This window comes from Sorex fumeus, unplaced genomic scaffold (assembly GCF_029834395.1).
Source record: "Sorex fumeus unplaced genomic scaffold, SorFum_2.1 ptg000030l, whole genome shotgun sequence".
Classification (NCBI taxonomy): domain Eukaryota; kingdom Metazoa; phylum Chordata; class Mammalia; order Eulipotyphla; family Soricidae; genus Sorex; species Sorex fumeus.
The window spans coordinates 16,839,542-16,867,461 of NW_026606087.1; the positions used below are offsets into that span (position 1 = coordinate 16,839,542).

Consider the following 27,920-nt stretch of genomic DNA (forward strand, 5'->3'; position numbering starts at 1 on the left):
CTTTCCAAAACTATCCAGGAAGAATGAAGGACACCAAGAAAGCAGTAAATTCCTGAAGAGAAGTCCAGACTGTCAGACACCTCACTTCCAAACCTCAAACTCCTGCCAAGTGTATCCCCCACTGCCTCAGCTGGCTCCTGCTCACGGACTTCTAGGGCTCCTTATTGATGAAACTGGCACCCTAAACTTAGCTCGGGCTTCCCAGACTCCCAGTTCCTAGCCTGTGTCTCCTTCCTCTTCCTGGGGGGTGTGCCAGGGCCAGACCCCAGAGCCTCCTGCCCGAGGCCCGTCTCCAGCCCCCTGCTCAGACTCTGTCTCTCCCTGGAGAGACTGGCACAGGCCGTTTCTAACTCCGTCTGCAGGGCCTCGCCCAGAGGTTTTCTGAACGAGGGCTGAATAAAATGAACAAGGCGAATAAATGAACTTGTTATTTGGTGGGAAATGGGGCAGAACATGGCAGACAACTGTTGCGGCCCGGCCCCACCTTCTCCCACCCGAGGGTCCAGACCAGGCTGCAGGGGCTGCGCGGTGGAATCCCCTCGGCCCTCCTGGTCTGCAGCGGTCCCCAGACAAAGCTGAGAAAGGAGCGTTTCACTCAGATTAAAGTGGGGGCTGGGGCTGGGGGACTCTCAGGACAGTAGGGAGCCACAGCACATGGGGAGCCGGTGGCTGCCGTCCGATCGATGCTGAGGCTTTCTGCCCTCAGTGGCCGGAGGGGCTCAGGCACATTGTCTGGGGAAGAGCAGGGGGCCGGCGCGTGTCAGGGCCGGCTGCGGGGCAGCTGGGGTTGGTGAAGCAAGAAGGGTGGTGATGTCCGCGCCCGCTCGTCCAACTCCGCCTCCTCTCTGCCCCCCACATACCCGGGCCAGGGTCACAGTGCTGTGTGTCACGGGTCCCAGGGAGAGGACAAAGGGGGACCTATTCCCCAGCCCATGTACACACACCTCGGTGACGGAGGAAGCAGAGAGGTCATAGTTCAGGGGCTCTGCTGCAAAGTCAAATGGGCTGCAGCTCATTCACCCCGGAGGTGGCCAACGAGTGGCCGGGGAAAGCAGGGTGGCCCACCCAACAGCAGTGGCTGGCTCAGGCTGGAGGGCCCGCGCCAGGGATGGAGAGGCTGAGGAGAGTACGTTCCTCCCTAATGCCAGATTCCTTAGGACACGCACAGCCGGGGACCTCTGCTCCGATCCCCTCCTCTGTGCATGATTCACCTGCTGAGCCCAAGGGCCGGTAGTCACAGTCAGATGAACGTGGAGACTTTGCACGGACATTCTCAGAGCTGTCCGGCTACTCACCATGAGGGAACAGTTCCACCCTGCAAGGGTTCCACGGGGGCTTGGTCACAAGGCAGGAGTCACACTAGAGGGGCTGGAACCACCTTTCCCATTGAGGTCTGCACCCCGACCCGCCACCAGGCTGCTTCCCTCCCTGGCACCCGGAAGTCCATCTCCCCATCCTGGAGTTCCCGAGCCCGCGACAGTCACACTGGCAGAGGGCAGTGGAAGAGAGCAGGTCACAGCAGTAAGCTAGGGGAAGCAGGAGCCCGAAGGAAAAGGACACGGGACAAAACCAAAAGCGGGTGGGGACAAGGTGACTCATTTGGGGCCAGGCTTAAGGAGGGAAGTCCTGGCACGACCCCCACCCCCAGCCTGCTCTTCCGCTGGATGTTCATGCACATTTAATCACAAACTGGCCCTTCACACTCCTCAGCCTTGTGTGTGTGTACACCATACTGCGTGCACGGGCCATCATGAGACAGCCCAAGTTCTTGCTGAGACCCAGGCCCGTGCATGCTCCCTGCAAACCAGGAACCACAGCCTAGCAGCCCTCACAGAACCAGCAGCTGACGCCAGGGCCTAGAGTCTCTCTGAGAAGCGGTGCAGGGGCCAGAGCAGTAGCACAGGAGTTCAGGTGCTTGCCCTGCACGAAGCGGACGATCTGCGGAACCACACAACCCCCTGAGCACAGAATTGGGAGCAGCCCTGGAGCAATATTGGGCAAGGTCTAAAACTCCCCACCATACACCCGGCACCCCGCAAAAAAAAATAAATACCCACCCCACATGCCCATCATTGTGCAGCAGACCTGGGCGGGCAGCAGCTATTCTCCTGGCCCCCACCTGCCTGCTCCAGGCAGCTGGTCTGGAGCGCGGAAGCCCAAGAGAGAAGAGAGAGAAGAGGGTGGAGGCAGGGTGCCCCCCCCCAAGACTGTCACGTTAGGCAAATGAGCTGGCCCTGCTTCCCACAGCGCCGTAACTCAGGCTGCGGGAGGTCAAGGCATGCGCCTGCCAAACTAGAAATGGGCACAGGCTGGAACTGGAATATCATTACCACAAAACAGGATTATGCGGAGCAACGACTCCAAATGGGATTAGCAATGACTCTGTTACTCAGAGATGATGGGCCACAGCAGCGGCGGCGGGCTCGGCACACTTTGCGGGGGGCACCGTGCTGGCACCTGGCCAGCCCTCACCCACCCTTCCTTGCTGGGAAATAGTGGGCACTGCCTGCATTCGGCAGGTGGCCATCAGGGACGAGAGCTGGTCCCACGGGGGGGGGGGGGGGGGGGCGGGGGGCCTTTTCCAAGCTTCTCTGACTTTAAGATGTGGAGAAGAAAAATCACCAAAGGCTGCCTTGGTGTCACCTGTGAGGGCAGGTGAGAGACAAGAGCCTCTCCTCCATCAAACATAGGCTTGGTGGTTTGGCTTGTTTTGGCTTGGTTTTGGCGCTGTACCCGGTGATGCTCAGATGTTACTCCTGGCTCTGCACTCAGGACTCACTCCTGGCAGGCTCAAAGGACCATATGGAATGCTGGGGATCGAACTCAGGTCTGCTGTGTGCAAGGCAAGCGCCCTAGCCGCTGTGCTATCCCTCCGGCCCCAGTCAGAGACAGGCTTACCTGCAGGCCCTGCCTGAACTTCCTGCTGGCAGCCTGAGGAACAGCAGTAACGAAGGCACGGCTCCGACTTCACTCCTGTGAACTCCAGGTGACCCACTGCCAGGGCCCACTCTAGGGCCAGGGCTCTTCTAAAGCCTTCCCTCTTATTTCTACACTGTCATTTCCAAACAGCCTCTAAAGGTTCAGGTAGAACTAGAAATGGAAGACCAGAGGAAGGCCGGGGATGGAACCCAGGAGACGGCCTAAGTGATAGGGCACACGCCTAACACCTGATAGGCCCCGAGTTTGATCCCTAAGGCCGCTGCCCCCTAGCCCAGCACTACTGGGTGGAGATGGGCCTTTTGGCCCAACAGTCCTTGAGGCAGCAGCGTCAAAACTGTCCCAGCCCCGCATGGAAGAGCTGCCTCGCTGGCTTGGCTCCAGAAGAGCCTGGGTTTGAACCCAGACTGCTCATCGGCTTGCAACCCGCCTTGAGGGAGGCCGGCCCTTCACACGCTGCAGTTCCTCCCGCTAACTGCGCATGTGTCTTCACTCTCACCCATGGGTCTAAGCTACTCATGTTCCTCGCAGAAACACTGTCCTCCTCCGTCTGTCCATCTGTCTATCCAACAACATCCATTTTTCAGGGCCTGCTCCTTTCATGATCCTCCCGCCTGACCCTCTGAGGCCGGACCACAACCTACCTACCTTATCTAGAGAGAGTGAGTAGGGCTGGTTTCACAGCTCTGTGTATGTGTGTGTGTGTGTGTGTGTGTGTGTGTACACGCACACACATGCAGGACTTAGGCCTGGCTCTGCACTTAGGGATCACTCCAACAGCATCAGGAGACCATCTGGGGGTGTCTGGGATTGAACCCAGGTTGGCTGCGTGCAAGGCAAGTGCCCTCCCTGCTCTGCTATCACTCGGGCCCGTGTAACCCCTTTCTGACAGCTCTGCAAGGACGTGAGAGTGGTTTGCCGGTTATTTCAATCTCTCCAAACTGCCTGGCACCCAGGGGGTGATTTACTCGGTACCAGGTTCTCTGCTCTGCAGTGAGACCCAGCCTGAGCCCACTCAGCTCCGGCGCCAGCCGGACTCGGCCTGGCTTCTCTCCGCTTCTCCGCTGGCTGGCTCTCTGCTCCTTCCTCTAACTGCAGTATAGTCGGGGGGAACGAATGAGGGCTCGGGGTTCAGAGAAGCCTGGTTCCCTCCTTCACAGCCTGGTCATTCATGGGCTATGCTGAGCTCCACACACCTCACATGTGAAACAAGAATGCTAACCCCTTCCTGTCAGGATGGGCATGTGGGTGGTGCCTGCCACGTGCCTGGCTCATGATGGGACCCAAAGAGCTGTGGCAGACCCCCGCCCTGCAAGCCAGGAGGCGGCCAGCACCAAGCCATAAGCCCCCCACTCACTCTGCAGTCCAAGGCCAGGCCGAGGGTGGTGGGGCAGATCTCTATGTGGCAGACCCCGAAGGCTGCATCTAAACAGTGCCCCGTGCTCTCCCTGTTGGAAGGACACCTGTGGTGTGTGGCCACCTTCCATGAAAGGCCTGGAAAAAACTCTCAGAGCACAGCCGCCAACTGGCTTGGGCGCTGGGCTTAACAGACAGGACTGAGGCCCCCCATTCTGTAATAAGGTGGAGGGAAAATACGCAAATGGGGAAATGAATGGCTGCAGGGGTGGGGTGGGGGCGTAATTCAATGGTCATCTGCCAAGGAGGGGAGCATTTTAAAATTAACGAAGCCCAGGTACCACATCCAGGAAGGCCTTGGCACACGCGTGTTATCCACTCATTAGCTCAGCTCCCCGGGAGCCCGGCCAAGCAGGGAAGGCAGTGCCGGGAAGCGGGCTGATGAGATGCACTTGCTCCGGGAGCAAAGGCAGGAGGGAGGGAGACGCTGGTGGGGAATTTCAAACAGTTGGGCTGGGGGGCCGCGTGCTCGCCTGGAGGCTCTCACTTTCTCAGGGCCAGGGAGCGAAGCAATTCGAACCACCCCCCCTCGCTGCGGGGCTGAGCTCCCTGAAGTGCCACTGTCCCCCCAGGGGGCAAGGAGCCCCAGTCTGAAGTGGGACGGGAGGCGAGCTCCCAGTCTGGTGCCCACCGCGTCCTCCCTGCTAAATTAATGGAACTTCACTCCTGTAAGTCCACCGCAAACACTGCAGATGGTGAATTTACCCGGTCTGCTCATCAGTACTAAAGACTTCAAAACAGTACGACTGGTGTGAACCTGCAAATCCGTGTTCACCAGCACACACAGTACTCTACTGTGAGACACACAGAGTGCAGGCTGGCCGTGGCGAGGCAAGTGCCCTCCCCACCGTTCTACTGCTCTGGCCTCCACTGGACATTTCTGTCCGTTAGGGCTGGAGAGACTGTACACCAGCTAAGTGCCTGCCTCGCAGAGTGCGGACCTAGGTCAATCCCTAGCACCCCACATGGTTACCATGAGCCCTGCGTATCACCAGGCACGGTCCAAACACCATTTCCCTCTGCCGTGACAGTAGTTACGCATATTTGTCAACACTAAGTATTGTCAGTTTTCTAAAAGTCTAGCCTTTGTAAGCAGATCTCTGGTGGTAGCTCACTGTGATTCTGATTTGCATTTCCCTAAGTGATTAATCCTGAGCATCTTTTTATGCGATTATCTGCTATTTGCTTTTCCCTTTGGTCAAGTGTCTGCTCCATTCTTTTGTCCATTAAAAAAAAAGTGGTATCTTCCTGTGTTGGTTATATTAGGGCCACAGCCGGCAGTGCTCGGGGGCTATTCCTGGCTCAGGACTCAGGTTCTAACTCAGGCTCCCGCATGCAGAGCGTGTGCTCAGTCCACTGGGCTCTCCCCGGCCCCTGGGCTGTCCTTTTATTGGTAAGAGTTTTCTATGTGTCCTGTATTCTATTTCTTCCTCAGCCATGTACATCATGGTAGGGTCTTTTGAGGGAGAAATTAGAAACCTACTACTTCTCTTCTAAACCACGAGCCCCCCGCACCGTACATGATGAAGGAATAGGAAAGAATTCAGCTTTCCATGGACAAGTATCTCAGTGCCCAGAGCGCCCAGCATCTGCTGAGACCCCCAAGGCTCTTTGTACCTCCCTACACCGGCCCAGCCCACATCAGGCTGGAAGGAAAGCTCCATCTGGGGAAGTGGTCATCCCATAAACAGCTTTTGGCCCCCCAGGCTCTTCTCCTCCTAAAGGCCTGTTCTGGTCGGCCAGGCTCCTGGAATGGTCAACAGTCGTCACACTTCACTGCTGGCCATTGTCCACCGGGGAAGGTAGGAGGCTCCCGGTCCATCCCTCAGTGAAAGAGCAAACAGTGGGCCCCTGCGGCTGCTCGGACATCAAAGTTGAGCAAACAGGCCTGCAGGCTCTGCCTCTTGGCCGCACATCCTGCAAAGGCCCTCCGAAGGGGCTTCCCCGAGGAGGTCTTGACTTTCAGCTTGTCACAGCGCACATCAAAGTTTGCACCACACACGAACTGGGCGCATGGGCTCGAATCAAGTTGCCCAAGAGCGGATACTCAGCTATTGTGCCCAGGTTTAATCCTGTGTTTTCCCAAGTAATTAAGCCTTCTTGCTTATGAACTTGTGACTAAGTAAAAGCACCACGGAGAGGTTGTAACATCAAAGTGACCTTCCACCGTCTGTCCGTGTTTGGTAAAATTGGATTTCTTTCCCTTCTGAAAGGAAAACTAATCGAATTTAGTGGAGGACTGGATAGATCTGCACGAGCCGGTGAAGGCTACGAGGAGCCACAGTGATCATCTGGGGACACCGTGGATAAGCCTCCTTGGGGCTGTGTTGGGAGCAAGGCAGCATGGAGACACGGAGACTCGGGCTGAACCAGGCCTGGGGTGGAGGGGCAGGCAGCAAGGGGTCAGTCCTAGGACTGCTCTTCTGGTGTCTACTATACCCAGGCCGCACTAGGATAGGCAAAAGAACTGTCAGAATCAAACATTTGTAGGTCTTTGGCAGAAAGGCCATCACGTGGCCGTGGTCCAAGTAAACTTCCCAAAGCAAAGACTGTGGCTGCTTATTCTTCAAGGATTCCCGCCCGCCCCCCAATGCAGTGCACACATCGGTACAGAACACAGCCTAGATTTTTAAAAGTTTGCTGAGGGGCTGGAGTGATAGTGGGTAGGGCATTTACCTTGCACGTGGCCCCACCAGGTTGGATTCCCCGCATCCCATATGCTCCCCCGAGCACCACCAGGAGTAATTCCTGAATGCATGAGCCAGGAATAACCCCTGTGCATCGCTAGGTGTGACCCAAAAAGCAATAAATAAATAAATAAATAAATAAAATTTTAAAAAATAAAAAGTTTGCTGGATGCTGAAAAAGGGATGTCAAATAAAGTTCTCTCCTGGAGAACCAAAACTCTCTGGATCCTCTTTCTTTGCTTTGCTCTTTGGGGAATGTCTACCTAGACAATACTCACTTCCAGGGTCTAGAGTGGGTAGGGCATTTGCCTGGCATGTGGCCGACCCGGGTTTGATTCCCAGCACTCCATATGATTGGTCACCTGAGTTCAACAGGAGTAATCATTGAGCACAGAGCCAGGAGTAACCCCTACCCCTGAGCATTGCTGGGTATGCACCCTGCCCCCTAAACAAAATTCAATTCCACATGACTTATAGTGAGAACAGCATGATTTATACATACCTGCGTGCGCACGCACACGCACACACACACACCCACACACACACACACACACACACATCTATCTCTAGGTAGAGGGAATTCAAGTAGCTGCTACTTTCTTCTCTATATTAACAAAAACAATGAACTTATTTTCGGAAAAGAAAATCTCTGGTTCAATCCTGATAAGATTAGCCTTGCTTTTACCGATATGATTTCTGATCTTAATCCAGTTTTAATTCTCTTGTGTACCTTTATATCTGTGTTTTAATTTAAGTAATAGCAAATCCTTTTTGGGGGGAATTAAAAGGAGGGAATAAACTATTAATTAAGTTTCCATGCATATTCTGAATACTGCTCAACGGTGCTGTAGTTGCTAGTGAAAAAAAAGAAAAATAGTATTCTTTCAACTATATTAAAAATAAAATAATAAATATATCCATAAATGAAAATTCACAAGAAGCTAATCCTCTTAAGGGGAGAGAGAATCGTGTTCTCCCTGAACGCCTAAGGACTGAACCATTAACCTGGCACTCACAGAGGCAATTGAGGGAAAATGATGGCGCCAGTTTCAGCATCTCTCCATTGAGCAATGGCTGTCAAGGTGCTAACTGACATGGGGGGAGGGAGGGTCTGTGGTTTCAGCCTTGAATCAAGGCCTGCTATTCCACTACCTTCCCTTCATCCAAATGTGATTCAGAGACAGCGACATTTCAGGTACGGCCAGGGCGATGCCAGAGGGATGTGGTGATACCATACTGAGTACCAGCAAGCTTCCAGGGAGGAGAAACTTGCAGTTCAATGGAATTGCTTTGGCTTTGATAGTCCTCCAAGACCACCTCCTTGGTGCCTCACCTACTTGGCTGTGACCAGCTGCTGCTGGCATTCCTTCACCTGGCTGCATTTTCCCTCTCGCCCAGAGCACTTCTTACCTTCTACTATATTAAGTTTATTGCCCGTCACTGCCTCTCTCTGAGGGAACACTGCCAGGACAGGTATAAGCTTCCTGAGGGTGGGGAACTCTGTCTACACACCACAGTGCCAGGCACAGGTAAGTACCCTGCTAATGCAACACAGTAAGTCCAAGTGGAGATGGTGCTATGTAACGTGGAATAAAATCTGTCCTCCCTGGACACTAAAAGGAAGAGGGCGTAGAATGACCCATCATTCATCTAGGAACTACAGTATGTCACACAAGTCAACACTTTCACTTTGCTCAAGGAACATCACTGATTGGCTAATGACCCTGAATAAAGACAGAGCAGTCAGTTAAACCAACACCTCATTAAACTCGGAGAGGAGCGTCCCCAAAGCACAGCCCTAGCCCACAATACTTGCCAGTACAGGCTCTTTCCTTTTTGGTCTCCTTAACACTGGAAATAAACCAACGACCTAAGCCTCTACCCTGTTATTGCTCTCATTGCACTTTCTTTACCAGATGATGTGCTTGGGGGTCACAGGAGTAATTAAGGAACAGTGCAGTAAAAACAAGTTGATGAGAGAGTATTGAGACTGCGCTCTAGTCTGGCAGAAGGGGGTCTGCACTGAGGCACAGAAACACACACCGATCCTGCAGAGGGGCTCCAGCTGTTTGGGTTCCCCCCTTTCCTCAACTGTAAATGAGAACAGTGTGTACTTTCGGGGGTGGCTGTGAAAATTTGAGGTTACTTTTTGGGTTTGGAAGCCACAACTAGTAGTGCTCAGGAGCTACTCCAAACTCAGTGCTCTGGGGCTGGCTCCCAAAGGTCAGGGGGAAGGAAGGAGGGTGGTGATTATGCAGGGCCAGTGATTGAACCCAGGGCTCCCTCAGGCAGAGCACATGCTCAAGAGAGCAGAAAAGAGCAAAATCTTAAAGGGAGGGAGAGAACTACCCTCCATCTCACACACACACACACACACACACACACACACACACACACACACACCCCAAGGTCTTCACTGGGCGGTGTTTTTTCAGTTTCCACCTAAGATACAATCCAGTGAAGTCCTTGATGGGTCAATTCATGTAACACAGCTCACACATGTTCCCTTGACCCTTTACAACAGCTGCCTCAAGAATGAAAATGACTTCACGAAGGTGACGAAGCCTGTGACAGCCGGAGCTGGGACCCAAAGCCTGGAGCACTTTGGTACCGTCCACTGCACCAGGCGTAGCCCAGTTCCTCAGGCCAAGGCCCCCCTCCCTGACTCTGGGGAACATGGGGGGGGCAAGCAGACAAGGACAAGGTTTTCAGAGCACGGTCTGCCAGGATGGCACAGAGCCGTGTGTGTGTGTGTGTGTGTGTGTGTGTGTGTGTGCCTGTGTTGGGGGTGGGGGGGATGGGGTGTCTCTCACCTGTCATTTCGGCTGATGGCTGCCACCATGAGTGCCGTCCAGCCAAGTTTGTGCCTCGCGTTGACATTCGCGCCTTCTGACAACAGCCTGGAGAGACAAAGAGGAACAATTTCAGTGGAAAGCTCTCCGTGAAGGTACAAGTAAAGAAAAAGGAGCGTCACATAACAGGCAGGCGCCCAAGCAGGTCCCCAGCAGCCGCTCCCACACCCATAGTCCACACACACACCCAGTGTAAACTGTAACTCCAGCCGCACTGCCCTGTTAAGAATTCTGGATTTTCTGGCGTGGATGTGGGGAGAAAGAAACTCTCCCTCACTGCTGGTGGGAATGCCGACTGGGTCAGCCCTTTTGGAAACAGTATGGACGCTTCTCAAAAAATTAGGAATTGATGGGGGTATGGTGCCGCCAGCAGGTCAACCTGTACCTGTGAGGCGAGTGCATCAGCAGCCTGATGACGCCTTCAGACTTCCAGATACCCCAAAATTGCTGCTGTGTCTTTGGCCAGACCTCAAAAACTTGGGGCAAAGTTCACCAACAAAGTAAACGGCCAAAAGTTAGGTATGTGGGAGACACTCACACAAACCACCTCAGGCTCAGCTATATAATTGGAGGCATGGCCTCTCTGGTTCCTGATCGAACTGCTTAATGGCCATGATCCCGGAGACTCAGAGACAAATCTCGGAACCCAGCAGCTTTTGGCAGGGATGCATTCGGTCCCTGCAATGGGTTACCGGCGCCAGACCACCCCACGGGGGAAAGGGTGCTGTCCCTCCACCTGCTCCCACTTGGCGACTCGGTGGCCACCATCCGCCAGAGGCCATTGGACAGTCAGGTCTGGGCCCACAGTGATGAGACACATGTGGCCTCATGGGATGGGGGTGGAGCCAGCCCTTTCCTACCCGCCCCAACGAGACCCCAAGTTGCTGCCCACGAATGGCCTCTCTGGCTCCTGATCAAGCTGCTTAACGGCCATGATCCCAGAGACTCAAAAGCAAATCTTAGAACCCAGCAGCTTTTGGCAGAAATGTGCCCAGACCCCGCAGCAGGTTACTGTCGCCGGACCACCACAGGGGGGAAAGGGTGCTGTCCCTCTGCCTGCTCCCCCTTGGCGTCTCGGTGACTGCCATCCTCCAGAGGCCATTGGACAGTCAGGTTTGGGCCCACAGTGACGAGACACACGGGGCCTCGCAGGATGGGGATGGAGCTGGCCCTTTCCTCCATGCCCCAACAAGACCCCGAGTCACCATCCACAAACGGCTCCTGATCAAGCTGCTTAATGGACATGATCCAAGAGACTCAGGAACAAATCTTGGAACCCAGCAGGTTACGGCAGAAATCCTTCCAGATTTAATTGTTAAAATTTTGGAACACCAAAATTGCGCGGCCACTACTGCAGCCGCATGACATCTTAAGTTATTCATAACCAGCAATAGTAAACAAATTGTCTATGGTTGCCTTTTTGGTAGATCTGAGTGTTGGGGTAAAATTCCAAATAATAATGGTGGGTCTGGTGTCAAAATATTGAATGTAATCAAAGTAGAGAGAGAGTAATGTGGAAATCATCTGCCCCACAGGTAGGGGGAGGGTGTGGGATGGAGGATATAATGGGGTTTTTGGTAAATGGGCACTGGTTAAGGGACAGGTGTTTCATTGTATGACCGAGACTTAAACCCGAAAGCTTTGTAACTGCTCTCACAGTAAATCAATAAATAAAATTATAAAAAAAAGGGGGAAAAAAGTAAGGTGGAGTTCATGTCCAATTCAATCAGCCTAGTCAATGGATGAAAAAATAGCAATACTCCAACATTTAAAAAAAATTTAGTTTTGTATTAAGATTGTGAAAGTGGGATTAAAAAAAAATTAGAAATTGAGCTCCCATTTGACCCAGCAACACCACTTCTGTGAATATATTCCAGAGAAGCAAAAAGGTATAGTCAAAATGACACTGCACTTGTACGTTAACTATTTACAATCGACAGAATCTGGAAAAAAACCCGAGTGCCTGAGTACTGATGGCTGATTGAAAAAACTTTGGTACATCTACATAATGGAATACTATGCAGCTGTTAGAAAAGATGAAGTCATGAAATTTGGATATAAGTGGATCAATATGGAAAGTATCATGTTGAGGGGCTGGAAAGGTAGCACAGTGGGTAGAGCATTTGCCTTGCACGCAGCCAACCCGGGTTCGATTCCCAGCATCCCATATGGTCCCCCGAGCACTGCCAGGAGTGATTCCTGAGTGCAGAGCCAGGAGTAACCCCTGAGCATCACCAGGTGTGACCTAAAAAGCAAAAAAAAAAAAAAAAAAGTATCATGTTGAGTGAAATGGGTCAGAAAGAGAGGGACAGACATAGAAAGATTGCACTCGTTTGTGGAATATAAAGTAACAGAATGGTAGACTAACAGCCAAGAATAGTAGAGATATGCACCAGGAGGATTACTCCATGGCTTGGAAGCCAGCCTCACATGCTGAAGAGAAAAGCAGCAAAGATAGAGAAGGGACCACGAAGTAAAGGGTGCTTGGAGGGCCTGCTCGGGATGGGAGATGCAATCTGAAAACAGACTATAGACTGAACATGATGGCCACTTGATACCTCTATTGCAAACCATAACACCCAAAAGGAGAGACAGAGAGAGCAAAAGGGTATGACCTGCTACAGAAGCAGGGTGAGGTGGGGGTTGGAGTGGGGGTGGGGGAAGGCACACTGGGATCACTGGTGGTGGAGAGTGGGCACTGGTGGAGGGATGGGTACTCTATCATTGTATGACGGAAACATAACCATAAAAGTTTGTAAATCTGTAATTGTACCTCACGGGGATCCATTTAAAACAATAAATGAAATTTTAAAAAAAAATTCTGGATTTTTCTGGAGCCCACTGCTGCATTTGCAGCCATGGAACATCTCCAATATCTACAACACCGACATGCCAGACTATATGGATGGGATGAAATGCAGAAACCCAACAATCTTGACCAACAAACACGATCACAGAAGGCTAATTTGCAACAACAGCTTAGTAAACCCTCACACAAGGACTTAATATCCCCTTGGTGAAATACAACGATTTCCACAAATTTTCAACAGAAACATTTTGTGATCATTTCATTAGTCATTTAGTGGTAACGAGCAATATAAAATAAATTACTGCTAGGGGGGCAGGCTTGAAGGGTGGTTGGGAAAATGGAGACGGTGGAGGGAAGGTGACAGTGGTGGCGGGACTGGGGTTGGAATATTGAATATCTGTAACAAATCATCACGAACAACTTTGTAAACCATGGTGGTAAAATAAGGTGGTGAAAACATTTCAAGAACTTAAAAACAACAGGGGAGGCTTAAAGAGCGTAATAGAGATCGTGGGGGCCTAAGCTCTCTCCAGGCCCCTCCTGCCACTCCCCAACACCCCACCTCAGCCTTCTCCCATCCCTGCAGTGGGCCTGCCCCCTCCCTGCTGTTCCTAGAGGAGGAACTGAAGCTCCTCCCCACCCCAGTACCGGACACTCCCATCCCTGTCCCCTAGGTCCAGCCTAGGCCCAGAACACTCTCTTTCGCCTCCTGACTTACTCATTCCAATCTTTCTGTTCTTTTCTTTTTGTGCTGGGCGGTAGGGAGGGGTACTTGGGCTACACCTGTCAGTGTTGAGGGATCACTCCTGGCTCAGTGCTCAGGGATCACTCCTGGCGGTGCTCGGGGATCTAATGCAGGCTGGCCACGAGCAGGGCAAGCTCTGTTCCTGCTGCACTGCCTCTCAGGCCCCTAATTCCACTTTCACCTTCTCTGGGGCTGCGCGCTCTCGCTAGAAGGCTCCCAGATGCACCGGCTCCCAGATCTCCCCTTGAACCACCCCAGGGCTAAGCACTGAATGCTGCAGCGTTTCTTACCTAGGTCACTCCCAGGGTACTTAAGGATCGCACATCTCCAGTTTATCTATGAGGAACTGTTAAAAATCTGGAATCCTTGAATCCAAGGATGTTAGGAAAGCTGGATGAGAGGAGCCTGACTGCAAATTTGAGATCTGGCACATGACAGAGAGGCACTATATCAAATACAGTCGCTGGAGCGCTGGAAAGAGAGTACAGTGGATAGGGAATCTACCTTGCATGCAGCCGGATTTGATCCCTAGCACCTATGGTCTCCTGAGCGCATCAGGAGTGATCCCTGAGTGCAGAGCTACGAGTAAATCTTACACACGGCTGGGTATGGCCCCAAATCAAACATAAACAAAGTATTTCATTGTTGGATAAGTTGTTGGCCTATATTTTGGTCTGTATTTTGGGGTGGTTGGGCCACACGTGGCTATTCTCAGCACTCCATAGTTGCTGAGGATCTAACCTGGGTTGGTCATATGTGAGGCAAACATTCTACAGAGAGATACTCTGGTTCCATGGGGTATACGCTTTAAAAAAAAACCCTGAAAACCCTGAATAATGGATATCAGGCACAGGGAGCCCGGGGAGTGAGGAGAACTGCCATCCTGTACTGGGGACCCACCGCAGGGACAGGCCTCAGAGCTTTCCATGCATGCTTCTCCTTTATCCTTTGTTTGTCCATAAGGGGCTGACGTGTCCCTCAAGGACAAGGAACTGGCTCAGTGAAGTGAAATGCGGCTCTGAAGGCCACAAACTACTCAAGAGCCAGGACAGAGGCTGGACCCAAGGTCCAGAGTGACAGCCTGAACACTTCTCACCTCTGTCCTCCTTCCCCAGCCACGGAACTGGCTCCAGGCAAACATGAAAGATAAGAAGCTAAACCTATTTCGACCAGGAATAGGCTAATGTACGGGGTCCTGTGCTGAACATGGGAGAGGGGTGAGGAGAAGGCCCCGGGTCTGCCTGAGGGAAGAAGACTGTTCAGTCGTGGGGGGATGGGGGCTCAGGACGGCAGGAAACCGGAGCCTGTAAGTATGGGCTGCAGGTCTGCAAACGGGGACCCTTCAAGTCAAGACACTTCACCAATAAGCATGATCTTCTTTTCTCTGGGGGGAGGGGACTCCCAAGTGGTGCTCAGGAGGTCGGGGAGCCCCATGAGTGATTTTTGGTCATGTGGACTGGCAGTTCAATGCAAGGGCCAGAGGACGTGATGGTGTTTGGGCTCCAAGGGCCGGAGGTACCAGAGTCACCTGGCAGCGCTACAGGCTTCAGGGCTGTATCTGACGATGCTCAGGGGACCATGTGGTGCTGGGAATTCAATCTAGACCTGGTCCTGGTGTGTGCCAGGCACGAACCTAACAGCTATACCATCTACACCACCTCTCAGCCCCAAACGTGATTTTTTCTTTTGTTTGTTTTGGAGCCACACCTGATGATGCTCAGGGTTTACTCCTGGCAAGTGCTCAGAGGACCATACAGGATGCTGGGAATTGAACTCTGGTCGGCCGCATGCAGGGCAAGAGCCCTACCCGTTGTACTATAGCTCCAGTCCTGTAAGTGTGAAATTCTAATGAGGAATGGGCAAGTGACAAATAGGGGAAACTGGGAGCTGTTGACTCTTAAGGGGGGGTGTGCCTGAAAGGGAACCGATAGGGAGTCCACGCACTGTGTTTATGCCAGAGACACATCTACCGGATGTCTCTAGACCAGGCATTTACCAATGACACGTCTGTGCTGAAGGAGCTTAGGGAGGGGAGGAAGGGAAGGTACATGCCGGCCTAAGTGGGTGCAGAGAGAGAGAGAAGGGCACTGTCAATGTGGAGGAAGGCTGCAGCAATGGCCCAGCGGGTAGGGCACTTGCCTCACACTTGGGTTCGAGAGTCACCATCCTATATGGTCCCTCAAGCAGAGCCAGGAGTTACTCTTGAGCACTGCTGGGTGTGGTGTCCAAACCAAACCAATCAGAAACAGGGGACAATCAATGATGATAGCAGGGAGAAGAAGATAGAGGATACAGGTACGTACACTCCTGAGAAGCCTAACCCCAAATTTTAGTCGCAGGGAAATCTCAGGAAGCCTCTCAGAGTTGGGATGCTTGGCCTCACCCTTAAGAAAGAAGAGGGGCTAGAGAGGCCGTGCAGTAGGTAAGATGCCCGCCGTGCATGCAGCCAAGGTGGGTTTGATCCCCAGCAGATGGTCCCCCAAGCCCCGCCTGAGCAGAGAGTGACCCCTACGCACAGAACCAAAGAATTAGCCCTGAGCACTGCCGGGTGTGCTCCCATCCCCTCAAAACAAACAAGCAAACAAAAGCAATCAAAATTAATTACTTTTCCAGAAAACTGCAAGAAGTGCGCCCGCCCAGCCACACACACACAAAGTTTTACATACAATGTTTTACAATGTTTACATACAATGTCTGGGGGTTGACAGGCAGGTCCCATGAAATCAGTAAGAGGACCAAGAGTTAAAAACCATTCCTAAGTGGGCAGTGGGGTGGGGGTGGGGGGAGTCAGCTCCTGCCCTCCCAAAGCCCTCCCCCACCCCACCCCCGCACAGCCGCCATGTCTCTGGCCGAACTCCACCACCTCAGGAATGAACTCCACAGCGATCCTAACCAGCCAAAAATTTCAGGTACATGGAATTTTTTCTGGCTAAAAACTCTGTACTGCAAACCATAATGTCCAAAAATAGAGAGAGATAATGGGGAATCTTGTTTGCCCTGGAGGCAGAGGGAGGGTGGGAAAGGCGGGTATACTGGGGACATCAGTGGTGGGGAATGTGCATTGGTGGAGGGATGGGTATTTGATCATTGTGTGATTGTAACCCAAACATGAAAGCTTATAACTTTCTTGGGGTGGTGATTCAATAAAATAAATAAATAAATAAAAACACTCTGGACCTTCTCAGAGTTAGGCTGGGCGACCTCCCTCCAAGTCCCTGTACTTCAGAGACCTGGCAGCCACACCCACACCCCCCTGCAGCTGCCACGTGAACTCATCATCCGACCTTCAACCAGAGACTCATAAACAAATCTTGAAAGAGGAAAAAAAAAACCCTAAAGGGCTGACAGTGCCCACACCCCACTCTGTCCTATACTCTGCAGCTCGGGGAGGACCCCAGACCCCTGCTTCAGTGGCTCCCTCCCAGGGGGCCCAGAAATGGCCTCTGATCCCTCCTTCTTGCAGTTCCTCTCAGCCACTATCAATCAACCGAAACTGGCACCCAAAAATAGACCCACCTAACATTGCCGCACACAGGCAAGGGGGTCATCACAGAAGGGTCATCACATAGCAACAGCAGGAGGAAGGCCCCGTGTGCAGCTGCCACTCTGGTTCGAATTCCCGAGCACCACTAGTCACTCCTGAGTGAGAGCCAAGAGCAGCCTCTGAGCACCACCAAGTATGGCCCCAAGCTCCCAAATAAACAAACTGGGGGCTGGAGGGATAGCACAGTGGGTAGGGCGTTTGCCTTGCATGCGGCCAACCTGGGTTCGATTCCCAGCATCCCAGGTGGTCCCCCCAGCACCACCAGGAGTAATTCCTGAGTGCATGAGTAACCCCTGTGCATCGCTGGGTGTGACCCAAAAAGCAAAAAATAAACAAACCAAAAAAAAAAAAAAAACAAATAAACTAAAAATTAACTGAAAAATGGACTGCAAACTGGGTGGAGCCAGGACAGAGTAGCAAGGGCTGAGGACAGTGCTGGGGTGCTGGGCTGGTCAAGCCCGCCCTCTCTTCACCCGGGCCGGGGCTCTTGAAGCAGCACCCGTGCAGGCAAGTCACGGGGCACGGGCGCCAGAGTCTCTCCTCCAGTCCCTGGAGCACTGAGCAGTAGGAAACTCAAGACGAGTGAAGGGCTTCGGAGTAACTCAGGCCTGAACTCAAACCCTGGCCCAGCTAGACGGGCCCAAGCCAACCAGTTCCCCCTTCACCAGGGATGGCGAAATCTTACCCCAGAGCCTGCTCACACACCGGTCTGCACCCCAAGCTCCGGGGCACGGTCTGGGGGGACCCTCACAGGCTCAGCACCCCTTTGCTGCTTTGTCTGCGCCTGCCCCTGCCCACTCCTGTCCGAGCTGGCCCCTGCAGACGGGGCATTAGACGGATGGCTTCCTTGCCGGGGCCCCAGACAGCTGCGCTGCTGCTGTGAGGTGCGTCTTTATTACCTCCCGACTCCCCAGCCCCTCAAACATGGTGTCTTCAGACATGCCCACATTGCCTGAGGAAGGAGCACAAAGGGAGAGCAGAGCCTTGAGGGCCTGGCAACAAAATGAAAAAGTTATGCTCAGACTGCTAAGTGGACAGTAATGCCACTGCTTTCAGACTGTTTTGTTTTTTTAAGTGAAATTGTTGTATAGAGGAAATATGAAAGAGAAGACAGGAAAAGGGGAACAGGGAATCCCATAGAGTTTAAAAAAGAAAAGAAATTTCAAGTTAGGATATAGGAGATTCCAGATGAAATGTACTAGTCTTTTCTTTCCCTCCCTCCCTCCCTCCCTCCCTCCCTCCCTCCCTCCCTCCCTTCCTTCCTTCCACCCTCCCTCCCTCCCTCCTTTCCCTCCCTCTTTTTCTTTCTTTCTTGTTGTTTTGTGAGCCACACCCAGTGGAGCTCAGGGATTACTCCTGGTTCTGTGCTCAGGTAGCCCTCATGGTGAGGCTTGAGGGACCATATGGAATATTGGGGAATCAAACCCAGGTCAGCCACATGCAAGGCTGTTACCTTATCCTTATCCACTGCACTACCTCTCCGACCACTTAAATCTCCACCTAATTCCCCACGAATATCTGCCTATGACTTCTCCCTCCCAGCTACCAAAAATGACACCTCAAGAATATCCTCTTAAGGGTTCCTTTGGGGAACTGTGTCGGCATTTTCTGGGCATGCCATACCCTCGGAGTGGGTTCCCAGAACCTAAGGCTTGTGCACGTCTGATTAGACTAAGCAGAGGCAGGGTTCTCTCCAAGGTCCTGCTCCAACTCCTGGCATTCCCAGCGGGACAGCAGAGTTCCTGTTCCCGGGCAGCCCTCTCCCTCTGGGGCAGCAGTCAGCTTTTTAAGTACAGTCTATCAAGAGAGTGCAGAGGGACCCTGCACCGTCCTGCTACTCTACACAAGGGATCCCTCCTGTCGCTGCTTGGGAGACCATATGCAGTGCTGTGGATTGAACCCTGGTGGATCTGTGGCAAGGCAAGTGCTTTACTCACCATGTCTGGGCCCAGCAGTTGTGAGCTACTTAATACTATCAGCATGTGGGGCCGTCTCTTCCCGAACCTTCTAAGGATTTCTTGTCCCAGGAGGGTCTGCTGGGAGAGAAAACCTCTCCAAGGAGCTTCCCCTGGCAGGAGTAGAGCAGGGGAGGGCGCACAGGGCAGCTAAGGGGCAGTCAGGAGCCGACTGCCCAGGGGTGAGATCCCTGCCGGCCCCACCGGCAGAGACAACGGGAGACACGAGCTCTGTGCCCCGCAGGGCTTCTCCCCAGACAGGCTGTCCTGGTGGTCCCCGGGGGCTGCGAGTGCAGAAAGGCTGCCGGAGGCCATTCCAGACACATCCTCCGTAGCCTCATGGGGCTGAGGAGTAAAGGGAAAACCCGTGACCCACGGCCCAAAGGCTGTGCAGATTCTTGCTCTACCACTCACTCAGGGCCAAATGGGGGGGTGACGCTCCCTACTGGGCAAAGTGGCAGTGAGGATTAAGAGACCCCTCAGAACTCCAATGAGGACAAGAGGCACCTGCGAAATCAAAGCAGGGCGGGAGCAAACACTTCCCCTCTGCCTCATTCCAACCCCAAACCACTCTTCCCTTTCAGAGCAGGCCCGACCCTCCCCCACACCTCTCCAGAGCCCCAGGCCGCCCTCAAAGTTAAGGATTTCCCCCACCCAGGTCTCCTCCATTTCAGCCCATTGCTTTGCAAGTGAATGCCCAGCGGGCAGTCCTTTCAAAGTCTCCGGCCAGCTGGGCGGTGACGGCCTGCAGTGAGCCCGCTGAAAGGCCGCTGAGGCCCGAGAGACCCACCCTTGCTCTCCCCTGTGATCTTCACCAAGGGACCCAGCGAGGCAAGTGAATTAATCTCCTTTAAAAAGAGCAATGCCTGTGACAGAGCACGGTGTCTCGGAAAAGGTTAGGATTCCATCATGCGGGAGATGATGGGTGGAATGCTTAATGCAGGCTGCCACTCCGGGCAGGGCGGCCTGTGGCCGGGCCCGGGTGGGGGGACGCCGCAGGCCTTGCTCGGCTCCCTCCAGACCGCACAAGGCCCTGCTCTAATGAACTAGGTCTGCTGCGTGGCGGGGCAGAGGTGGGTGACCCGGGGGGTCTGGCAGAGAGGAACCCACACACTCCCCCGCAGGCCTGAGTAAATTCCAGCTCTGGGCAGCACAGTGCTGTGGAATGATGCCGGGTGGGTAAGGAGGGCAGCTGTGTAGCTGTTACCTACTGAGACCAAGCCCACTGGGTCTCCGCATCCGTGCCCTGCATGACGCCCTACCCTGGCACCCACCCAAAGATGCATGCAGGGAGAGACAGAGCTCCAGGAGGCGACAGAACCCCAATATGAGAACGAATGCGGGCACGGGCGCACGCCTGTTCACACCCCACCATCTTCACATGCAGAAGAGCACCTCAGGAGCCCAGGGGACCAACCCAGTGAGCGGGAGGCCGGGGTCCATCTCCAGCCACCACACTAGTCCCCTGAGCACTGAGCCAAGAGTGAGCCCAGAGTATAACTGAGGCCCGAGGTTCTGGGTGAGGCCCCCAAACAACACAAGTGAACCAGAATGTTCTAGGAAAGGGATACACAGAACTCGGAACCGAGAATGTTCTGTTGACTGGTAACTAAATTCAAATTCCCTGGCAAAGGTATCACGGTATCACGGTCCTCCCGTTGTTCATCGATTTGCTCGAGCGGGCCCAGTAACGTCTCCATTGGAGACTTTGTTGTTACTGTGTCTGGCATATCGAATACGCCACGGGGAGCTTGCCAGGCTCTGCCGTGCGGGCGAGATACTCTCGGTAGCTTGCCGGGCTCTCCGAGAGGGGCAGAGGAATCGAACTCGGGTCGGCCATGTTGGCTGCGTGCAAGGCAAACGCCCTACCGCTGGGCTATCGCTCCAGCCCCTGCAAAGGAGAGGTAGAATAAGACTGTGAGAGGAGAATGATAAAGGAGAGAGGGAGAGAGAGAAGGAGGGGGAGAAGAAGGGAGACAGCGCGGGGGGGGAGGGGGGGCACCGACCACCTGAGGGGAAGGAGCAAGTCTGGCCCCTCCTGTTCTCACTCTCTGCCAGGAAGGCTGCTGTGTTGCTCACAATCTTACAGGTTTTGTTTGCTTGTTTCTGGGGCTCCCAAGAGGAGCTCAGGGCGCAGAGGCCGCTCTCAAAGATCCTCTGCCTACCAAACTGACAGTTCAAGGCGGGCCGAGCATACGGTGCTGGGGGGTCCCCAGTGCACCGCATTGTGCCGGGGCTCCGGGCTACACCCTGGGAGACCATGTGGGGTCAGAGACTGAGCCGGGGACGCGCATGCATGCACCCTGACCTCCTGCGCTCTCCCTACTCCCCCTTCTGAAAGACACACAGTGGCCACACTCTACTACTCTTTTTTGTTAAAAATGAAAAAACAAAACAGATGTTTCTTAGGGAAAACAAACCCATGCAGTTCTCCTAACACTTCCTGAAAACCGGCTAACGGCCTGTGCCAAGAGCTGTCCCACTGTCCCTTGCCTCACCCAGAGCTGTCATTCGAGCAACCAGGAGAGGTCTTCTGCCTTCATGGTGGCACTGGAAGAGGCCACTCCCCCCCCCCCCCCACACACACACACACACACTCAGGGACAATAGTGTCTGTAGCACTTGTCTATATAAACCCTTCGCCCGTTCACTCATCTGGAAGCAACTTGTTCCTTACCTGCGTTGGGGTGCGTGCGTGCGTGCGTGTGTGTGTGTGTGTGTGTGTGTGTGTGTTGGGGTACAGCTTTTCCTCTCGGGGATCAGGACACTTAGACACAGGAGGGACAGGGGCACGGCCTCCAGCCACAGCTCCAAGTTATGAGCAACCATGCAGAATCGGGGCCTCACTTTCCTCTGCAGGAAGGCTGGGAACTGAAGGAAATGACTTCTTTAGTCCGGAGCACTTGTAAGTCTTTGGTTGTAAGCTGGCACCATCAAGGCCGAGAAGGAGATCCCAAGAAGCCAGGCTCAGGGCAAGAGCTCCCCAGCTAAGACAATCCCTCAGGCCAGGTCGAACTGTCTGTGAGAAGGGCAGGAACGCAAGCCGGTTCCAAGCTGGTTCCGGGTGATTCTGCCTCATCAGCTCCACCACTCTGGGGAGGGAGGTGCCACTTGCTTCTCCTTCCTCCTCCTTTAAGTCCTAATCAATACAAAGCGGCCACAGAACTTCAATCACGCATTGTTCCGACTGATTTCCGGATCCTCACAGGACGGAGCCCTCAGCTGCAGCTGGGGAGGGTTGCGGGGTAGGGAGCCCTTGGCCCACCTGCACCAGAGGCCTGGGAGCAGTGAGCCATGCAGACTCAATCATGATTGCTATCTGGGCCACAGGGTCCTGGCTGGAGCCTCACAGAAGGCCCTGTTTACAGTAATAACAGCGCCAGGCCAGCTCTGGGGCAGAGGCAAGCCGCCCGGGGCTACAGCGCGCACACAAGCCTCCATCTGGGCCTTATCTGCCCAGCTGGGAGGGGCGGTGGCAGAGGAAGGCTGCTCCAAGCCCAGGACAGCACTCTGCGAACTCTGCGCAGGCAGACCCTCTCTGGCAGCGCCAACGTTTCCCCTCCCCCACCCCGCCACTAAGTTCTCTTTCCCAGCCTGGTTTAGGACCCTTCCTCCAGGGAGCAGTCCAGGCACTCACACTCCAGGCACCCAGCCCACCCCCATGGCCACGCCCAGGCTGGCGTCTCTATGAACACAGGTGAGTGTGTGCCTTGTGACCAAGCAGTTCTTTCGGGGTGGGGTAGGCGGGGTGGGTGGCCACATCCAGCGGGTGCTCAGGACTTACTCCTGGCTCTGTGCTCAGGGATCACCCCTGGCGATGCTCGGGAGACTAACCCTGGGTCTGCTGCATGCAAGGCAAGCGCCCTCCCCGCTGTGCAATTGCTCCCACCCTCTAAGGCACATCTTTTTTAAGTTTCTGCATTGAAGCACAGTCTGCAGAGGCCAACGTGCCCCACTCTTTCATACACACAGGTGTGGTGGTGTTAAAACAACGTGAAGTATTTGATCCCAGGGTCCCGGGCATGGGCCTCAGTCCCAGGCGCTTGCCAGTGTGCCAGGCCTGTCTAAGAGGGGAATGGGCATGACCACAGGGCAGAGCGGACACACTTAACAAGTGTTAGGCACCATTATTACTAATGTTCGCTTTGTTCCAGGACCACAGTAAAGGGACGGATCAGGTCAGCGAGTTCTGCTGTATTTAAGAGAACCAAATCCAAGGCTGCGGCGAGAACATCCCATGTCACATTTGAGTACCTTTCCACCAGGAACGTGGCACACATTATATACTGCATACATTATTTTTCAAAAAATGATTTCTTTCAAAATACTTTCAAACTTGGGCTGGAGAGATAGCACAGCGGGTAGGGCGTTTGCCTTGCACGCGGCCGACCCGGGTTCGATTCCCAGCATCCCATATGGTCCCCTGAACACCGCCAGGAGTAACTCCTGAGTGCAGAGCCAGGAGTAACCCCTGTGCATCGCCAGGTGTGACCCAAAAAGCAAAAAAAAAAAAAAAAAAAAAAAAAAAATTAAAAAAATACTTTCAAACTTACAGAGCAAGGAGCTGGAGAGATAGTACAGCGGGTACAGTATTTGTCTTGCACATGGGGATCTGGGTTTGGTCCCCGGTATGCCATATGGTCCCCCCAAGCACACCAGGAGTAAATAGTGAGTGCAGAGTCAGGAGTAGTAATGGAACGTCACTGAGTGTGAGCCCCACCCCCCACAAAACCAAAACAAAACAAAACAAAAACCCTTACAGAGCAATTACAAAAGCTGTACAAAAACTGGGGCCAGGGGCTGGAGCAATAGCACAGCAGGTAGAGCGTTTGCCTTGCACGCGGCCAACCCAGGTTCGATTCCCAGCATCCCATATGGTCCTCTGAGCACCGCCAGGAGTAATTTCTGAGTGCAGAGCCAGGAGTAATCCCTGTGCATCACCCAGTGTAACCCAAGAAGCAAACGAACAAACAAAAAAAACTGAGGCCAAAGCAATATTACAGCAGTTTGTCTTGCATGCAGCTGACCCAGGTTTGATCCCTGGCATCCCAGATGGTCCCCTGAGCACTGCCAAGAGTAATTCCCAAGTGCAGAGTCAGGAGTAACCCCTGAGCATCACTGGGTATGACCCAGAGTCAAAAAATAAAAAATAAAAACCCAACCCAGAAACAAAAATTGCACAACCTTCATATAACCTTTATTCCCATTACATTTCACCTTGCAATAGCACGGCGGGTAGGGCGTTTGCCTTGCATGCAACCAACCCGGCCGACCTGGGTGATTCCTCTACCCCTCTCAGAGAGCCCGCCAAGCTACCGAGAGTATCGCGCCCGCACGGCAAAGCCTGGCAAGCTACCCGTGATGTATTCGATATGCCAAAAACAGTAACAACAAGTCTCACAATGGAGACGTTACTGGGCCTGCTCGAGCAAATCGATGAACAATGGGAGGACAGTGACAGTGACATTTCACCGTATTTCCTATTTCCTTTTCTCTCTCTTTTTTTTCCTCGATCGTGTGACAGTTTCAGTTCCCAAAACTTCAGCACACATGACCTACTACAAGAACTGTCTCTTCACATCAATACAACCAACGAAAAAGTCAGAACACTGAACACTGACAAATATTTTCTCCCCAACACTTAGCCTATATTCTAGCTTCTTTAATGATCCCAATAAATGCTCTGGAGCAGTTTCTCCAGTGATATCCCTGTCAGGATCAAGGTCCAGACCGGGCGCTGCAGTCTTTGGCTTCCCCTGGGAAGCTTCTCAGTCTCTTATATCCTGATACTTTGGCAGAGCAACACTCATTCGTCACAGGCTATAACTTTTTGGAGGAACTGTGTCTTATTTATTCCTTCATTCCACAAACTCTTACTAGAATTGGTTATTGCAGTACCTGAGGGCTAAGGCTCTCGACAACTCTGCAGGGTCCTTGTCTCCAAGGCCCTCCTGGAGCAGAGACTGCAAGCAAAGGCCCTGGGGCCCAGGTCAGAGCCGCGGAAACACATGGCACCTTCCAGCGGGCACAGGCCTGAGCAGGAGAACAAGCTGCATGCTGAAACGTGGGGATCCTCCCAGGGAACATGTCTCCCCAGGCCATGTGTGCCCTGCCTGCACTTACAACACAGAAGACGAGCAAGGGGAGGGCAAGGCACAGGGCTCCCTCATGTGGGCACTTCTGCCAGGCTCTGAGCTTGGTCCAGGGGAGGCGGTCAGCGGCTGCCTTGGTGTCAGGAAAGGCCTAGCGGGGAGACGAGCGTGGGAAAGGGCCATGGGCGCCACCTACTGGCACCACAGGACTCCCGGCTGCCTCGCGGGTCAGCGAGGGAGCTGGCACCTTGCCTGAGAGTTAGTCACACTGTGGCAGGGAGACAAAAGTGACTCAAACTTCTCAAACAGGGCTGGCACTCAAGACACCACTTCCAAGCTCCAGAACCCCCCTTAGATTTTCAGTAAAGAACAGACTGTGCAAAGCCGATCCTCACACCTGCCGGCCAGACCAGTGGGGGGCAAAGACGTGACCCTCATTCATTCAGGTTCATTCTTGCACTGAAACGCAAGCTAGAGCGTCCCCAAACTGGGCTGCAAGGCACAGAGATGAATCCTAGATGGCCCGCTCATAGGAGCTGCTTACGAGAACATGGAAGGACTTGAGAGATTATGCTACCAGGAGCCTGTCAGAAGAAGAAACGCGAAACAAAGATGATTTCACCCACAGCTGGAAGATAAAGCAAGCCGGCAAAGCCGCAGACAAAACCAAACCCGTATCAGCCCCTGGGTTGCAGAACTGAGGCTCCCAACGGGAATGTGATGTAGTAACACACATCAGGAGAAGTATGAACCTGGGGCCTGAAACAGACTCAGAGTTTAAACCCATCAGAAGGAGTAGTGAGTGTTTTCAGCCCTGGGGATTCGGGGAGCTGTGTGCTCACGTGCGTGTGTGTGTGCACACTGGCTCTTCCTGTCTTGCACAGCTCCTGATGCTACTCAGGAAGCTGACACCTGTGGGCAGCCTACTATGCACCAGGTATATAAACTTTTGACATTTATAGTTCCAGCTGACCTGTGATGAAAAAAGGAACTGAGTCTCACAGGGCATAAGTAACTGACTCTCCACTGCACCACACTGCTTTTCCAGCACACAGCACATCTTCCTCCCTGCGGGACCCTGGAGCTGACCTGACAGAGACCATCAGATAGAGGAGACTGACCAGCATCATCCGCCCCAATCCAGAGCCCCCCACCCTTTTTCTGACGATAAAGGAAAAACCGGAAGTGGAAAGGAAATTATTTAAGACACAGAAATACTCTTTGATTAGTTCTGCTCTCTACAGCTGTCCTCCTGGGAGAGAACCTCTTCCAGCTCAGGTGAGAAAGGCCGCATCAATCCCTTCCTCGTGGCAGTCTCCATTTTACCACCACTTTTCATCATGCGAACACAATGCTTTAAAAGAGGTCTTGCCTCGAGTTAAGGCCTCAAGGGCGGCAAATCCCACCGAAAGGCTACAGAAATAAGCGCACTGCAAACTTAGCAAACCTTGGCGTACAATGCAGCAGCCAAGATAGGGAAAGCAAATTTAGGGGTATTAACAGAAGCCTAAAGTCTAACCAAGGGAGGATGCCCAGCTCCTCGCAGCAACCGTCACACCATGCACATGCAGAGAGCCAGATAGGTGCCACAATTGGTGGCCACTTCATTAGATGAGGACGAGGAGAGGGGACTTAAGAGTCAGCAAACTGGGTTTGATCCCTGGCACCATCTGTGATCCCTGAGTCCCACCAGGAGCAGTGCCTCGGCAGAGCCAGAAGTAAGCCCTGACAAACACCAGGTATGCCTCCCCCAAGAGACACATATAACACACCGCCAAAAAATCAATTTAAGGGCAGAAAAACAGGTGCTTGCCTTGCACGCAGTGAACCCCTGAACCAAATCTCCAATGCTGCATGTTGTCACCCAAACACCACCGTGTGGCCCAACCCCACTGTCCCTCCCCCCAAAAATTTAGTTTAGGGGAGGGAGCAATAGTACAACAGGTAGGGCGCTTGCCTTGCATGTGGCCGACCCAGGTTCTATCCCTGGCACCCCATGTGATTCTCTGAACCCCACCAGGAGTAATTCCTGGTGTAGAGCCAAGAGTAACCACTGAGCACTTCAGTGTGACCCCAAAACAAACCGTCCCCCTCCCCTGATCAGTTTAAGAAACCAAGGCTTATCTGGTTTACAACTGTGTCCTAAAACTTAAGGGTCTAATAAGAAAAAGAAAGCTGTGTAGTCCCTAAGGACAGACTACAACAAAGAAGGAAAGTTGTGGAGCATGAAGGGACAGTCCACTATGAGTTCAGGGCATTGCCAACCTGCACCTCCAGAACTCCACAGGAGGATGCTCTGAGGGGCTGGAGAGATAGTACGGCAGGGAAGGCACTTGCCTTGCATGCAGCTGACCAGGGTTCGATCCCCAGCATCCCACCCATTCCCCAAGTACTGCCAGGAGTGATTCCTGAATGCAGAGTCAGGCATAGGTCCCAGAACCAAAAAAAAAAAAAAAAAAAAAAAGAAAGAGAAAAAGGAAAAAAATTTTCTTTTCTTTTTTTTTTTTAGGTCACACCTGGTGATGCACAGGGGTTACTCCTGGCTCTGCACTCAGGAATAACCCCTAGCGGTGCTCAGGGGACCATATGGGATGCTGGGAATCAAACCCGGATTGGCCGCATGCAAGGCAAACACCCTACTCACTGTGCGATTGCTCCAGCCCAAAAAGAATAAGTTCTAAGCACCTCTGCCTGCTACCAAAAACAAAAAAATGAAATAAAATGTTAAACAGTGTTACCATACATTCCCCCAGACCCCCACAGGTGACTGTTCGCACAGCATTATTTACCAGAGTCTAACGTGAAAACATGAATGTTCATCAGCTGGTATCAGAGTAAAGTGTATCTACACACCAATTGTCTCTGGGATATAAACGGGAATGA

The 27,920-nt window shown here is 53.1% G+C and overlaps 1 protein-coding gene across 1 annotated transcript in view; it reads right to left on the bottom strand.

Moving 5' to 3' along the window:
* Positions 1-27,920, bottom strand: part of CLPB (ClpB family mitochondrial disaggregase) — a 143,761-nt gene that overhangs the window by 99,807 nt on the left and 16,034 nt on the right. Inside the window, exon 3 of the mRNA XM_056116115.1 lies at positions 9,854-9,940. Within this exon, the coding sequence (XP_055972090.1) occupies positions 9,854-9,940 (87 nt within the window). The remainder of the gene's footprint in view (positions 1-9,853; positions 9,941-27,920) is intronic.